The sequence below is a fragment of the Onychostoma macrolepis genome, chromosome 11 (genome assembly GCF_012432095.1).
Source record: "Onychostoma macrolepis isolate SWU-2019 chromosome 11, ASM1243209v1, whole genome shotgun sequence".
NCBI classification, from domain to species: Eukaryota; Metazoa; Chordata; class Actinopteri; order Cypriniformes; family Cyprinidae; genus Onychostoma; species Onychostoma macrolepis.
Genome location: NC_081165.1, coordinates 9,298,551 through 9,315,363, shown reverse-complemented (window position 1 = coordinate 9,315,363; position 16,813 = coordinate 9,298,551). Strand labels below are relative to the sequence as shown.

General features: G+C 35.6%; 2 protein-coding genes across 15 annotated transcripts in view; one reads left to right on the top strand and one right to left on the bottom strand.

Moving 5' to 3' along the window:
• Window positions 1-3,737: 3,737 nt before the first annotated feature.
• dnajc11b (DnaJ (Hsp40) homolog, subfamily C, member 11b) lies at window positions 3,738-15,751 on the bottom strand. 3 transcript variants are annotated; one of them, XM_058792243.1, is made up of 16 exons: window positions 15,595-15,751; window positions 14,771-14,900; window positions 11,151-11,224; window positions 10,947-11,048; window positions 9,639-9,767; window positions 8,896-9,018; window positions 8,741-8,814; window positions 8,471-8,660; window positions 8,281-8,366; window positions 6,627-6,743; window positions 6,355-6,510; window positions 6,169-6,238; window positions 6,000-6,057; window positions 4,614-4,756; window positions 4,397-4,526; window positions 3,738-3,877 (listed from the first exon to the last, which is right to left on the bottom strand). In XM_058792243.1, the coding sequence occupies exons 1-16, from the start codon at window positions 15,667-15,669 to the stop codon at window positions 3,852-3,854; spliced, it is 1,683 nt and encodes a 560-aa protein (XP_058648226.1). In that variant the 5' UTR covers window positions 15,670-15,751; the 3' UTR covers window positions 3,738-3,851. The 3 variants fall into 3 exon arrangements, with proteins under 3 accessions (XP_058648226.1, XP_058648228.1, XP_058648227.1); XM_058792245.1 differs by having other exon boundaries at window positions 15,521-15,643; XM_058792244.1 differs by having other exon boundaries at window positions 15,500-15,639.
• camta1b (calmodulin binding transcription activator 1b) overlaps window positions 15,090-16,813 on the top strand; it is a 332,021-nt gene continuing 330,297 nt past the window's right edge. For 3 of the 12 annotated variants that reach the window (XM_058792227.1, XM_058792226.1, XM_058792225.1), the window contains exon 1: window positions 15,141-15,170. The gene's annotated coding sequence lies outside the window, so the exon portion shown is untranslated. Of the gene's footprint in view, window positions 15,171-16,813 lie in introns of all 12 variants that reach the window. The other 9 variants (XM_058792228.1, XM_058792224.1, XM_058792223.1 and 6 more) reach the window with 5 other exon arrangements.

Here is a 16,813-nt window from a genome sequence, read left to right as displayed (position 1 = left end):
CGCTCTTCTCATTCTGCCCATCCACATGTACAGAAACTCGTAAAATTGTCTTCTAGAAGATGAGACTCAACGAGTTCGGAGGAGGAAGGGTGAACTTTTTTTTTTTTTTTCGTGTTTTTAATATTTCTTACCTTCCTAAATGTTTGCGTCAGGCAATCAATACTAGAATGATGCATTAACTGGAGCAGATTTCTGCTGGACAGACGGACGGTTGGAGTTGTGACGGTACACAGCTGAAGGTTATACACAATCGGAGTTGTGCTGGAAAGAAAGGACTGGGGTGTCGGATTGCACTTTTTTTTAAGAACAAAGGGGTAGCTAGAGATTCCCCTTTGTACCCATAGCTTTCAGAAGTATGTCTATTTGTCAAAGTATGTATATTATATGAAATAACCATAAGATATTAGTGTTCAAGGTGTTTAGACTCATCATTTTGTGTGGATCTTTTCTGAGACCCCCAAATGTGTATGAGCGAAAGAGTTCTGATTGTTGGATAATGTTGAACAAAGTTTTCATCAGCAATCACTGATGATTTCGAGTGAAATAACAGAAACGGTTCTTGCTACATTGTGGTATTTCTTGATTTTTATTTTTTTTTGCCAACAAATTGGTGATAATTAGAGACTATGTGTCATTTCTTTTTCTTGATTTAGAAATTCTGATATTTTCTGCCTTTCATTGAACAAGAAACTTTTTATTTGCATGTTGTAATAATATTTTTGTAACTTTTTTTTTTTTTTTTTCCTCCCAAGTCGATGTTTAAAATGTTAATTATGTGATAGCCGTTACAGGTTAGGGAAGGGATGGACAACCTTACTGGGTGAATCTCAGAATCTCACAAAAACATATCCAGGTCACATTTCACCCCAACATTTATAAATTATTTAGTTAATATAATAAAATATAACTAACTCTCTCTCTCGCCATTCTCAGTGCTGGTTCTATTTATATTGTCATTACTGTAAGATCGAATTTAGCCTTTTCTATTTTGTCATGAAAATAGTAACAATGCAAATTTTGTGGTAAAATATTTTTTTGGCCATGTTCTTGTCAGGTTTTTTGAGATTCACTGTACTGCCAAAGGGAAGAAATTTTTTTCCCCCCACATATGCTGAAATGCCATGGTTTACTTAGTAGTAGTCATATTTACATTCAAAACACTGTACTAGTATTATTTGGTCTACAAATCTTGGGTTTTCAAAACTTGCTGGTGGAGCTTGTATTCAGAAGAATCTTTCATAAGGGTGTAATTCTTGTTAACCACTGTGACCGGTTTAACATGGTTATTAATCGAGGAGTCTGTTTTCATGTTCATAGGCATGCTCGGAAAAAATTGTGTGATTGCGTCCTATTAGCTGGCCCACTCCCGTCACAAAAAGCATTAGTTTTTCTTGAAGACATTTTGTTAATTTTTTTTTTTTTTTAAATCTCATGTGAGTTTGTTTCCATCTTCATCTGATAGATGAGATAAACACTGCAGGGAAGATAAATAGTTTGGCACCTTTAATATGACTATTAAAAGTGGAAAGCTAACATATATTAAATAGTCTGCATGCCTGACCATAGAACATTTTAACATTTTTAGATTAAGCCATACAAAATTTGGTCCATATATCCAAAGTATTCCCCTAAGTCTTTGATGTTTTTTTTTTCTTTTCATATAAAAATTAGACCAGTAATGCTGATAGTTCATGAAAATAACTGATAATTTGTGAAATTGGCCTAGTCTTATTTCCTGAGTCAGTGGACAGTCTCCACAGTGTTTTTATTTTTTTGATGCACATTAAAACTGGATATCCTTTAAACTCTTACTTTGGAAACATTTTGGGAAGGTGTCATTTGTAGGCCTAGATTGAACAAGCTAGCTTTTCATTGTTTTGTGGAAAAAAGTGTCGCTTGTAAATTGAATTGCTTATGTCGATGCTTTCTTCTTCTTTTAAACCATTTATCAAGGGTTCACAGAAGATGGTTCTGTACATTTTGTTTTGTACAATCATGCGTTTATGTCGTATGGCTGATATTTCAGGGCTGTTTGTGTGCAAGAAGAAGAACTGCTAAAGTTTGAGTTCCCAATGTTATGCTGAGTCCAATGAAAAGAAAGAGTGATGTTTCTGTGAAACTTCTTGTAAACCGTTGTAAATAAAGAGATGATTTTAATGACAATTCTTGGGAGCTACAAAGTTTGTGTGTGTGCGCGTACAGGTTAGGGAAGGGATGGACAACCTTACTGGGTGAATCTCAGAATAAACATGTATACATTTCACTACATTCACAGGATAATGTTCTGATTTGTCAAGTGTAGGTTTCTTCACTTTTTATTTAAATTACTCTTCAGGTTGATTACATAACATTAACACATTTGTAAGGTTTTGCATCAGATAGGAATGTAACACCAGTTTCTTTCAGAGTTGCAAAAGTGGCTTGAAGAAGCCATTTACATGAACTATACTAAAACGTGCAGGGTAAAATGACGCTGATTACAAATCAGAGAATGCCAAAATGGTTCCATGGACTGTCAATAGTTCATGTATTCAACACCGACCAAAGATTCCGGGAGATTCAGACTTTTTTGACACTTCTAAATGCGAAGATTATTGTTGATACTCCAACAACAAAATGTATTTTTTTCCCTTATAGCCCAACAGATGAAAGGTACAACAGGAAAGACATAACGCAGGCAGTGCCCACTTACTGACAAAAGCACTAATAAAACAATGAAAAATTAAGAAAATTAAAAGGGGCATGGCACATTTAAATAACACAAAGCTTCAGTGGGTTCATTTCAGGATCATTTTAAATAATGGATCTTTAAATAAAATGATACTGTTCTGAACATAGAGCTTTCATACTCTGTTTAAACTCCCTCATTCAATAACCAAAAGGCATTGTAGTTTTACACTAGCTTAGTCTGAGCATTGCTGCTGACATTTCAAGTCCGTAGGAGAGTTGCTATCAAAGCAAACATCCAGATGCTAAGAACGACACGCTAAACAAATAAAAACAACAGCCTGTCCTTTTTCCGATTCACTGGACCTCTGACTATATAATACCGCTGACTTCATTAAGTATTTTAAATTTGGAGAACATACTATGCAACTATCTTTGATATGGCTTGACTACAGATTGAAGGAAGAACTGATGAATCCCATAAAAAAATGTTGTGGTGCCTATTTTTGTAAGATTTCTTGGTAGTACATTTAAACCTTTTCCCCAGATCGTCAATAACCAAAAATCATTCTTAGGCAAAATATGACCCAAACATTTCTTTGTCAGATTCACCTTAAAATACAAATGAGCATAATCCAAATAACACTTCTCCTGGAGTAAAATGATATCATGATGCTCTGGTCACAACAGATAGGCCTAATAAAAAAGCAGCTTTGAGATTTCCAGTGTACAAACATGCAAAAACATCTGTCAATATCAACACTCATCCGATTAAACCACCGTTTGTACAGTACTGTTTGAACCATACTTTTCAAGTACAGTTTTGTTAGACGACTTTTATTGCCATACTTTCCAGTTGTAAGATTAACACTGATTAGAATTGTTGGACGGAGTGATATGATATCTGACCTTCCTGATAACAGACAGCTATCGAAGCTGTGACGGGTTCAGGTGGTTCATCGGGAATCTCAATTAAAACTCCAGATCTTAAGAAGACGTCAGGACCTGAACGACCTGTTGACGATATATGAAAGGGATTTTAGAGAAACAGACGACACAAAGGTGATACACGGGTGACTACATGAAATGAAGAGGAGCAGCCCTTCGGATCACTTGATGTCTGACTGTCCCTTTATGTTCCTGTGATGTCCATTGAGCTCTTTCTTCCAATGTGTGGTAGACTCCTATGTCTCTGAACCGATTCTATGAGCTGAATGAAAAGAGAAAGAGAGAGAGAGAAAAATAAAAATAACACAGATTTTCCTTAAATGAGCTTTGAATTAACCATCTTTTTGACCCATATGGCAAAAATGCTATTTCTTCTAGCCAAAATATATATATTTTTTAAATCTATGCTAAATAAATATTGTAACCAGTGACAAATATATTTTGAAAATACACTAATTTCCAACCATCATATACAAAAACAAATGTGGATAAAATAGCCTTCTAGCATGTTTTATGTTCACAGTTTTTCTTCGAACGTGACATGTGAATGAACTGAAATATAAGGAAGGCAAACTATATTTTTAAAATGTAAATTAAAAAAAAAAAAAAAGCCAGAAAATATATTGGTAGAGAATATATTTATGTAAATATTTTATTTGGCATATTTCTAAATACATTTAAAAATATTATTTTATATTATATATTTTTTTATAATATATATATATATGTTTTTTTTTTTTTTTTCCATAATGCATTCACAGCTTGTTTCCGCAGTACTCACATTGTTTAGGTATCCTAAGAGGCTCTGTGTCTCCAGACAAGACTTGGTGCATTGCTCCTCTGAATTGGTACAGCAGCTTTAGGCTCTTTTCCTCTCCGACACACGGGTCATAAAACCCTGGCAAGCCAGCCTGATTAACATGAGACAGAACTAATTAACGTAAAGCACTTGGCGGGAGTTGAAGCAGCTCACTGATGTTGATGTTTACATGTCTAACCTTTGATGCTTCGGTAAGAATGAGTTTAGAGTCTTTCACTAAGCACTGGAGCGGGACGGTCACGTCAATGACCTTTGCTCTCTCACGTCTCTGACTATTGTCTGACACAAATTTGCCGTACCAAGCATTTAGAATGATGAGACCTAGTATAAAAAATATGAATTGCAACACATAAAACATTGCTCATTTAAAACGAAAGTTTCATTTTAAGCTGTAGGGACAGCAAAGTGTAAAAGTAGCATACAGTTGTGCTCATAAATTTACATGCCCCTTGCAAAATGTTAATAATTTTAACAAAATAAGAGGGATCATGAAAATTGCATGTTATTGTTTGTTATACTGTCCTGAATAAGCTATTTCACATAACAGATGTTTATATATTCTCCACAAGACAAAATAATAACTGAATTTATAAAAATGACCCCGTTCTAAAGTTTACATACCCTTGAATCTTAATACTGTGTGTCGTTTCCTGGATGATTCACGACTGTTTTTCTGTTGGTCCTGAGCAGTTCAACTGCTCACACAATGCATTAAGAGCTGGGGGGTGTAAACTTTTGAATGTGATGAACAGGGTAAATTGCACTTATTTTGTCTTCTGGGAAACATTTAAGCATTTATGTAGCTTCTTAAGCGCAGTACCAAATGAAAAAAATATGATCTTTAAACAAAATAAGAAAAATGTACACATGATCAACCTGTTCAAAAGTTTACACCCCCCGGGTCTTAATGCATTGTGTTGCCTTCTTGAGCATCAGTAAATGTTTTCACCTTGTATAATAGCTATGTATGAGTTCTCCAATTGTCCTCCATGTGAAAAGATGGATCTCAAATTCATAGTCACTGTTGGAAAGGGTTCAAATATGCAGAAAAACTGCTCAGGACCAACAAGGGACTCATGAACAACTATCACAACACAGAAAAACAGTCATGGATCATCCAGGAAACGACACACAGTATTAAGATTCGAGGGTATGTAAACTTTTGAACGGGGTCATTTTTTATAAAATGCAGTTATTAATTTGTCTTGTGAAGAATATATAAAAATCTGTTATAAAAAATAGCTTATTCAGGACAGTATTAAATAAACAATAACATACAATTTTAATGATCCCTCTTATTTTGTTAAAATTATTAACATTTTGCATATTCTGCAAGGGGCATGTAAATTTATGAGCACAGCTGTATATATTTAACGTTGTAGGCTGTTCTTATATATTTTCTTATATACACACACCTGCATTACTCTGCAATTTTAATTTGTTTTTAAAATGAATGGAAATGATTTTTTTGGTAATTGCCAGTATATCACACAGATGCTGTCCGTAGAGCTTAAGTTGTATCTGAAAGTATTAAAAAACAAACATAAAAGTGCATTTCACAAACCCATTTTAGATTCCTCAGCATCAATAATTCTCTTCACTGACTCTTGCATCAACAAAACCTGAAAACCAAAGAAACGATAACATAAGAAAACATATCTGCGCTGATAAATGGCTGTTTGTGTTGGCAAGAGGGAGATAGTCATTGTTGTCTATGTATTTATTTTACTCACAGCAGCTTCAGCCTCTTGCTTCCTGCGAGCAATTTCTGAAGCAGAATCCTCCTTTTGTTTCTCCAACTCCCTGTAAACAACCAAACAGTCAGGGCCCTTCATCATCAGAGAAACTGAGGTAATGTAAAGACAGGGGTTTCAGGAAAATGGGCCGTTTCAGAGCAGTAATTATGGATAATAACTCACTGTTCCTTATGGGCTCGTACATAAGGCATAATAATAAGCTTCTGGACAGCTAAGTAGATGGCCAGCGGGCCCACAGTGGCGTAAAACACAGCGCTGGGTAAAATCTGGTCGGTCAGGTGAATAGGGAAGAGGTAGGTTTGACTGGCTCTGTTCAACCTGTAGAGAGAAGAAAATGACTGTCATAAACAGACCACCCACGAGCAGTCGTAGTTGGTTAGTTTGCTGTTCTGCTGAGCTGTGTTTATTGCGGTTAAGCTCAGGTCAGTGCTAACCTGATTTTGAGGGAGACTCCTTGGGGTACACCAATGCTGACGGTTGCAGCCAGAACACTGTGGCGACTGATCTTGCGCTCTGCACCGTATTCAACCACGGTGCCAAAGAACCCAGTCCTGTCAGAGCAGATGTTTTTACTGAAATAGGGCCGGGCAATACATTGAATATTTACCTACACTGAATATATTAACTTAATATAATTTTTACAATGATTTAAAGTACTTTTCAGTTTCAAGTTTCAAAGTACTTGTCTGTGTGTGTGTGTGTGTAAATGCATTAAAATAATCAAAAGTGACATTTTAATAATGTTACTGTCATGAATTCGGTCTGTGCTATTCCGTCAAATTGCCACCAGAGATCGCTCACTACTATGGACTCTTGCACCACACTAACTGTTGCACTTCATGTTGCACTAACTGTTTCACTTCATGTACAATAAAATACAATACAATAAAACTAAAAAATATAACAAAATAACTAAAAATATAATAAAATACCTAACTACATAATACTACTATTGTTAGAAATTGCAACAAAATTAAAATAGAAATATAAACTTTTGAACTGCAGGTTTCGTCTGGTCAGAGGAGAACTGACCCCCGACTGAGCCTGGTTTCTCCCAAGGTATTTTTCTCTATTCTGTCACAGAGGGAGTTTTGGTTCCTCCACTTAATTTCTAGCGATTATCGCCGATTTGATTGCACAGATACTATTTAAACTAAACTGAGCTAGACAATGACATCTCCGAATTCAATAATGAAATGCCTTTAACTGAAAATTGAGTGTTTAATCTTATCATTATACATTACTGACACTCTATCCTCCAATTTGATACTGTTAAAGTGATTTGACACAATCTGTATTGTTAAAAGCGCTATATAAATAAAGGTGACTTGACTTGACTTCACTCCGGACTGCAGTTCCCATCATCCATTGCACTGATTGCACATACACAGCTGAATGCACAGAGTAAACATACACAGCTGAATTCAATCAGATATGCTACATAAACCATGGACTTTCTCTTTCTCACTGCCGAATATTGTATAGAGTTTATCTCTCTCCTAGCGATAGCTATTCTACGGATCCTTTTCTAGTTTTCTTAGTCTTGCCCATTTTCCCGTGTTCTATTCTTGCTTGTGTATTTTGGATTGCCCTATCGTCTTGCCGTTTGGACTCTGTTTGGACTATGTTTATTAATAAAAAGCTTGCACATGGATCTGCACGCCTCACGTCTCGTTCGTCCTGTAACAGTTACAAAACATCTATTCAAATAAACGCTGTTCTTTTGAACATTCTATTCAACAAGAATCCTGAAAAAGTACCATAGTTTCCACAAAAATATTAAGCAGCAGAATTTTAAAATATGAATAAGAAATATTTCTTGAGCAGCAAATCAGTATTAGAATGATTTCGGAAGGATCATGTGACACTGGAGTAATGATGCTGAATGATGCTAAAAATTCAGCTTTGCATCACAGGAATAAATTACATTTGAATATTTATTCAAACAGAAAAAAGTTTTTTTTTGGTTCAAATAAATGCAGCCTTGATGAGTGTATGTTACTTTCAAAAAACATAAAATCTAACATTTTCAATGGTAATGTGTATAGATTGGCCATCTCTATCGTAAGCTGTAAGTAAAACACATACTTGATAGAACCTTTGACCTTAGTCTGGTCTTCATCCTGGAATTTGTACTGATAGCTCATCATCAGGTAGGAATGAGGAACACCCAGCTGAGGAACAGGAATAAGAACAGATGGATTGCATTCTTAATGCACTAACTTTGTTTTGAACTAAACAAATTACCATCATCAGTGTACCCCTGCATAGGTTTCACCTGCAGGGCCAGGGTGAAGTGGCTTGTTTTGGTGTCCCTGACAATGCTGGTGGTCATGGCAGACTGGCTTCCCCAGCGCCACTGCAGGTAACCCATAGTGTTCTGGTCCAGGTGGCGAGCCATCATTGTAGTGGCACTGGGCCGCACGCCACGTGAGGAGAACTGCAATCCCCACTGGGCAGTCACAAAGCTACGTGACACAAAACTGATATGAGATTCACAGAAAAGAGAAACACAAATCAGCCTCATCAGACACAGGTGGACACCTACCAGCGCGCAGTTACGTTACGGAACACCTTCATCCCAAATAAAGGTCCCCTAATATCCCCTGCACCAAACTCCAGCTTAAGACACACAAAAAACAGGAACATCAGAACCATTAAAAAAAAAAAAAAAAAATTCTGTTATGTTGGAAAGAGTCTCACCTCTCCCCAGCCTCTTGCTGAGGTCACACGCCGCACACAAAGGTTTATATTTCCTCCCCCGTTGCCATTATGCGTCGACAGAGATCCAGAGAGGACAGCAGTATCTGAAGTGGTTAGGGGCGCCTGAAAAACATAAGCATAATTTTTAAAAAGTAATTGCGACTTTTTATCTCACAATTCTGACTTTTTCTCTAGCAGTGCAAGATCACATCTCCCAATTCGGACAATTTCTCTTAGAACTACATGATATAAATTCTCAATTCTGTGTTTTTCTCTCAGAATTGACATATAAACATGTAATTTAGAATTGCAAGATATTTGGAATTCAGATTTTTCCACAATTCTGACTTTTCTTGCAATTGGGAGTTTATATCTGATTTCTCTGAATTGTGAGGTATAAACTCACAAATGTCAGAAATAAAAACAGAATTGCAGATATCAACTCGCAATTCTGACTTTTTTCTCGCAATTGCGAGTTATAGGGTCCAGTTCTAAAGAAAAGAAGACTGACTTTTTGTTAAACAGAATTGTTTATATAAGAAGACTGACTTATATACTGTTTATATCTCACAATTCTGACTTTATAACTCGCAATTGAGACTTGATATCACGTAATTGTGAGCAAAAAAGTCAGAAGTGTGAGATAAAAGTTGCAATTATCTTTTATTTTTTTATTCAGTGGCGGAACAGGCTTCCATAAGGGAGATAGCAGCATCACGTTATGCTCAATTGTACATACTTACCTCAATGGATTGGGAAATATGCATCCTGTTTATCTCAATGTGGGGAAAACCTCCTCCTGGTACATCCTCAAAGTCCTCCTCATATCGGTCAAAGAGGTCTGTCGCATCTATGCCGACACTTATTGTCCCCTGAATGAAAACAGACAAAATGATGAGTAAAAAACAATATTCGTACCAATTCTCAGTTTTTTTTTAAATGAAATTGAAGATCTTTTTAGGACCTCTAAAAATAAATTTAATAATGTATGTCTGTACAGAACAAACCCAACAGTATGCTGCACTGCTGACATATTTTTGCAGGCTGACCCAGAAGTCAGCATCAGATTTTTTTTGTTTTGTTCATCATCATAATCTTCACAAATGAACCCAAATTGAATTTTGAAACCTAAATACAATCGGCAGAAATAAAAAGCTAAAAGAATGACGCCATGGTTGCCTCACCACCACTTAGCTTCCGACAACTTTCAGTCTTCATTTAAAAAACATTTTCCCTGAAAATCTTAGTTAGAATAGTTTGCAAGAGAGTGATATTATAAACACTAGTGAGTAGATGAGTTTTCCTGTTCAGTGTGATGTTTAATGTCCCTGAAAACCTCAGTAGTTCTAGCCACCATTTGACAAGACAAAAAAAGCTTAAAAATCACATGACAGTTGTGTTGATGTATTTGATGTTGCAGAATAAAATGTAAAAATATCTTAAGGTTATGTCAACAGAAGTTATTTCAGGAATTTATCCAAAAATCCAATCAAAAAACGAAGGGCTAAAACTTGTTTATAGGTTTTGGTCTACAAAACTACATAATTCCTGCAGTATTCTATTTATCCCTGGTAGATCATATGAAATCACTTCTCATAAATGCATGGTATACACTGATATTAAACTGCTCCAAAACATACAGAGAAGACTGTCTCATGATTTCAGTTTTTCCGTCCACAAAATTAAGACCTTCCAAAATGATTTTATTATGCCATTTAAGATACTGAAGATATTTTATGGCCTTAAATTTGATCAAACTGTTTTTAAAGTCCCTGTGTTACAAACTTTCCTGATAAATTGCAATGTGCAAACTGTTTGTAAAAAAGAAAAGACCAAAAACCAATCAAGAAAGCAGTCCTCAATCACCCTCAGCAAAAAAAGATTTAACTGCAATTATCTGACCTAAAAACAAACTGGCAATATTGAATCCTTGAAATTACATCAGTTGGAGCACAACAAAACTGGGAGATTGTGAAATAAAACTTAATTTTGGGAAATAAAAAACAGTCTTGTCATTATCTCCCGCTGTCATTCTAGTCTGGAATGTCCACCTTAGGGTTAGTTCTCTGCTGGAGTCTCCTCTCATCTCTCTCTCTCTGCAAACGTTCATATTCCTCCCTGATCTCTGCAGGGGTTCTCTTCCTTTCCACCACCTAAAGATATCAGGGATCAAGCAAGCAGACGAGAAATTAGCATGACATTTTAGAATAATATTAGTTAGAATAAACACTGTCAATGCAGAAGATCAAACTAACCTCCCAACCTTCCACCTCTAGGCCTTTCTTCCCAAATATGTCATATATGGCTCGGGATTGTGGGTCACTGAGAACTAAGCAGAGGTCAAATAATGAAAGTCAAATAATAAATATCTTGGTCACACTTTATTTTAAGGTCCAATTCTCGCTATTAACAAACCATTAACTACGACTTTTGCCTCAAAAAACCTCCTAATTTGCTGCTTATTTATAGTGAGGTAGTTGTTAAGTTTAGGTATTGGGTAGGATTAGGGATGCAGAATATGGTCATGCAGAATATGTGCTTTATAAACACTAATAAACAGCTAATATGATAATAATAGGCATGATAATAAGCAACTGGTTAATAGTAAGAATTGGTCCCTATACTAAAGTGTTACCAATATGTGACCCTGGACCACAAAATCAGTCTTAAGTCTCTGGGGTATATTTGTAGCAATAGCCAAAAATACACTGTATGGGTGAAAATTATAGATTTTTCTTCTTTTATGCCAAAAATCATTAGTATATTAAGTAAAGATCATATTCCATGAAGATATTTTGTAAATTTACTACTGTAAATATATCAAAACGTCATTTTTGATTAGTAATATGCATTGCTAAGAATTCATTTGGACAACTTTAAAAGGCGATTTTCTCAATATTTTGATTTTTTTGCACCCTCAGATTCCAGATTTTCAAATAGTTGTATCTTGGCCAAATATTGTCCTATCCAAATACGTCAATGGAAAGCTTATTTATTCAGCTTTCAGATGATGTATAAATCTCAATTAAGACTGGTTTTGTGGTCCAGGGTCACATATCTCGTATTACCTGGCCTACAAATAGCAATCACTAGTTATATTTCTATTTTCACACTGCTACTGTGAACACACTACTCAACAGTATTTATACTACAAAACGGCAAAAAGTATGCGAATTGGGATGCATCTACATTTCTAAAAATAGATTTACTAATACAACTTTAAGTCAGTATTCAGTGTTTTTATCTACCACAGCCCCTTTTAAGTAGAATTTTCAATTAAAACTTTATCCAAAAATTAAAAACATTCAAATCTGCATGGCTTTCTTTATTTGTGGTCACCATGAAATTCCTTGTATGGAAATGCAACATAAATGGTTTTGTAACCCTCTAAAGCCTGACAAATGAACTACAGTAATAGTAATTTGTGGAAAATTGAACAGTTTAGAATTGTTAGAAACAAAAGGGCATATGTGTTTTATATCAGGCTTTTATAGCTCATATAGTATGATATAGTGAGAGCTCATACTCGAAGAAACCTTGAGTTTATTCTGACCCAAACTGTGCAAAAATATGCAATTTGGTGCAGATGTTGTTATTTATATGACCATTAAGTTCTGCCAATACAATGCCTTATTAAAACATTTAAAAGCTTAGTTTTATGATAAAAGCTTTGTAGTTTTTATTGAGGTGCAAAACATAATGTAATGCAATACAACCAGTGTTGGGCAGTAACTAGTTACTAGCAATTTAGTTACTGTAATAATATTACTTTTTGCAGTAACTAGTAGTGTAACTAATTACTAATAAGATTTCAGTAATAATATTACAGTTACTTTCCATAAAACAGCTTAGTTACTTTTGATGCCTCAACCCTGCTGATTTAAAATCTAACAATCAAATAATTCCTAGATTTATTTTCATAATTTTCATGACTCGCACATGCATGTGATGTCCCCAGTGCAGCAGGCAAGCTTGGAATATGGAAATATTGCATTATATTGATTTTGTCAGGAAAAAAGATCTGTTGTGTAAGTTGTGGCGTTACTTTACTCTGGCATTACATCCCTCTGATCAGCATGTGGTACATTATATTAATATAATTAAAAATATTTTGTGGAAAATTAAACAGTTTCTTACAAACTCATGTGATTTGATAAAATACATAAAATGTAATATGGGTAACGGAAAAATTACTTCAAGCTACACATGACAATTAATGAGATGAATACAACACTTCTACTTGAATGACATCAATCACTATTGAGTGTTTGTAATAACTTCTGACTGCGATCCAATGTGGATTTTGGTCAAATGATGAGGCAGAAATATGTTGTTAGTAACATTCTAGAAGAATTGTATCTGGAAGATACACAGTTACAACTTCTGTGGGGTGTGAAAGAAAAGTAATGTAACTAGTAGTGTAACTAATTACTGTTGCCAGAAAGTAATAAGTAAAGTAACAATATTACTTTTGAAAGGAGTAACTAGTAATGAGTAATATATTGCATTCTTTGAGTAACTAGCCCAACACTGAAAACAACAATGTTTGCAAAACGCACAAATAAACACTCTTCAAAAGGCTGTTGTATCATTTCTGATACTTTTAAACAGATTTTTTCTAAAAATGATGTATGGCTAATAAAGTACACCCATGTTACTTCCATCCAGTTATTGTTCAACAAGAATTACTAACAATATTAATGTCATTACTTTTAAGTTCACTTTTAAAATTTGATGTTTATCTGCTTACCCCCTGGGAATCCAAGATGTAGGTGACTTTGTTTCTTCAGTAGAACACAAACGAAGGTTTTGAACTCAAACCGTTGTAGTCTGTCAGTCATATAATGCCAGTCAATGGGCACAGAATCTTTGAGAGAGAAAAAAACATGCACAGACAAATTCAAATTAAACCTTGCAGCTCGTGACGATACATTGATGTCCTAAGACACGAGACGATCGAGAAACTGAACAGTATTTATATCATTTTTTTTACCTCTGATAAACCTCAATGTCCGACTGTCACAACATCCGGCGCGCAATGCATCAACCTGCTCTGGCTCATAGATATATATACATAGATGCCTCATTAGCGACTGTTTCTATGGGCTGCGATACATAAGGATCTACGTATATATCTATGTATATATATATATATATATATATATATATATATATATATATCTATGTTCCAGAGCCGTTGACGCGTCACGCGCCGGATGTTGTGGATGAGTTCAGGAGAGTTGGACATTGCCTGTATCAGAGGTAAAAAATGATATAAATGCTGTTCAGTTTCTCGCACAAACCGATCGTTTCGTGTCTTAGGACATCAATGTATCGTCACGAGCTGCAAGGTTTAATTTGAATTTGTCTGTGCATGTTTTTTTCTCTCTCAAAGATTCTGTGCCCATTGACTGGCATTATATGACTGACAGACTACAACGGTTCAAAACCTTCGTTTGTGTTCTACTGAAGAAACAAAGTCACCTACATCTTGGATGCCATGGGGGTAAGCAGATAAACATCAAATTTTCATTTTTTGGTGAACTATCCCTTTAGTAGTTTACTTTATAAAAATCATTCAAGATTTCAAAGCATAAACGCATATACTATGACCTGAAGTTGGACATTTTATAATTATACTAAAAGGTTTTTTTATTTACAAATTACAAAAACCATGAACTACCAATCAGACAACTGAAGAAGGCATGTAGACGCCTGTGTACAACTAATTTTCAGCCTCAGAAAATCATATATTACGGTAAATAGGATACACCAAGCTTTGTGGTTAATTTGCCCTTTCATGTAAAAAAATAAAAATTTTAATCTGTGTACTGAAAATTGTCATATTACTCCTGGGGACAGTTCTAATAGTTACCCTCATATGCCTGGTGTACATTGGTGAAGAGTTGCTCAGCCTGCCTCTTCAGCTCAGGGTCTCTGTGCTTGTCGGGGTGGTACAGCATACAAAGCCGTCTGTACGACGACTTCAACTCCTCCTGAGTAGCCTGCGGACCATAAAGTAGATAAAAAGGAGATGACAGACGTAAAGTTTGACGGATGGATGGCATATCAAGCAGAGTCAACATAATCTGAATATTTTAATTAGTTGGTTCAGCCACACCCTGATGGCAGGCTTCTGATTGGCTATTCTGCTCAGGTAAGACTGTGCCTTAGTTGGCGCGCTTTTGTATTTAAACAAAAACGCCAATATTTCCGCTACATCCTCAGAGTTTGAAGCTCATTGGAATTAACGGTCACGCATAAGTTTTATTATGGTAGGTGTAATAATTAATTATACATTCAAATGTTTTATTTAGCCTATGTTTATTGGGTTAATAATACTGAGTACTGCTTTTCCAGCGTTAATATTAAGTGAATGGGTTCTGAGATAAGCTCTAGTCTTGCGCATTTTACGCACGTACATAAAAAACATTAATAAACAACACTCAGATGGCTGATATGAAATCAATTTGATAGCAGAAAAATACTGCTAGAAAGTTGTCCAAGCATAAAACGTCAAATCAACGAGTACGAGCCCAATGCAACCGGCACATAATAGTATGCGATGACAGCTGTATGAATCTCTCTTATAGGACAGTGTCACCTGATAAGAGAAAATGCATGCCTCTCTTCATTCTGTGCAGATCTCGACAACGCAGATGAATTATGCTCCTCTTAGAAACGTATCCACTTTCTTACCTCTCTCCTGACATTGAGCAGAGAATAATAATCTTCGTTATCTACTTCCAATTCATTTTCCAAGGCAGCCGCCATGTTCCCAGTGTCCCAAATCCCATCCCACCGATTCCTACTACGGCGAAGGCCTGCTCATGAATATTAATTACGCAACGTGACGTTCGGCCAGTACGCCCATCTGATTTGTTAAAACACTGAGGTTGTAAGGTGGGCGTTTGTGATCTGGCGAATCCCGCTTTAGCGAAGGCTTGGCTCGTGAATATTAAATATTTACGTCAGCGAACGTTTCGAGAACTCGGCGAGCTGACGTCAGCACGACGTAATGAATATTAATGAGCTAAGTCTTCGCCATAGTAAATCCGCCAATTCGCCTACGGCCGAGGCTCAGGATTCAGGTTTTCTCCTGCCACCGTGTGTCCTGGAGAGAGGGAGAGTTATGAAACTTAAATTTATTTAAAGTTTAAATGTACCCTGTATTAGACAGATTCCTGGATGATAAAGTTTGATTTAAATAATCACTTTGGATTAATGTTTAATGGATACATCTATCTATTATTATTATTATTTGATTTAAATAATTAATTTGGACATTTAAATATTCACTAAATATTAATCCAACAGCCTTATTATTTATTTTTAATCAAAATGGTAGGGTAGGGTAGGGTATTTATTTCCATGAACATGTTTAATCAATTTTAGAAGTAGTTTAAAAGGAATTTATATTTTAGGTCACCATTTGTCACCGTTGTTAACCACATTTTGACGTAATTTCAAATGTTTGTAGCATATGATTTTTTTTCTATTTATACAGTCTCTGTAATACTGGGCCTACTGCATGCATAATAATAGTAGCCTATGCATTTTTTTAATTTATTTTTTTACCCGTATTTTTCTTATTTTTATGATTCTGTTGTTCAAATAACATTCGCAGTCATCACTACATGCTGTGTTGTTGTGCGTAAACACTCGTGATTTGGCTTGATTTGGGAAAGCGGCAGACCGACACATATATAATGTTCAGTCTGTTTGTGGAGCTGTTCTTTCAGCACCATCTCCTTCAGCACCCACGAGTGGACAGCGCTCAAGAACTCATGACCGAGACAGGAGCCTCCAGATGTTTCTTTCTTTCTTTTTTAATTCTATTGTATCACTGCTGCCTTGCAACACAATAACCTTTTAGCGTAAAGCCGTCATCATGCTTAAGCCCATGCCATTCTGGTTT

Coding starts and splice junctions, on each gene's coding strand:
- dnajc11b (XM_058792243.1), bottom strand. CDS start 15,669: ATGGCGGCTGCCTTGGAAAATGAATTGGAAGTAGATAACGAAGATTAT. Junction 6,511..6,626: donor GGAGTCTCCCTCAAAATCAG/GTTAGCACTGAC, acceptor TTCTCTCTACAG/GTTGAACAGAGCCAGTCAAA. Junction 4,757..5,999: donor TGCTGAGGAATCTAAAATGG/GTTTGTGAAATG, acceptor TTTTTATACTAG/GTCTCATCATTCTAAATGCT.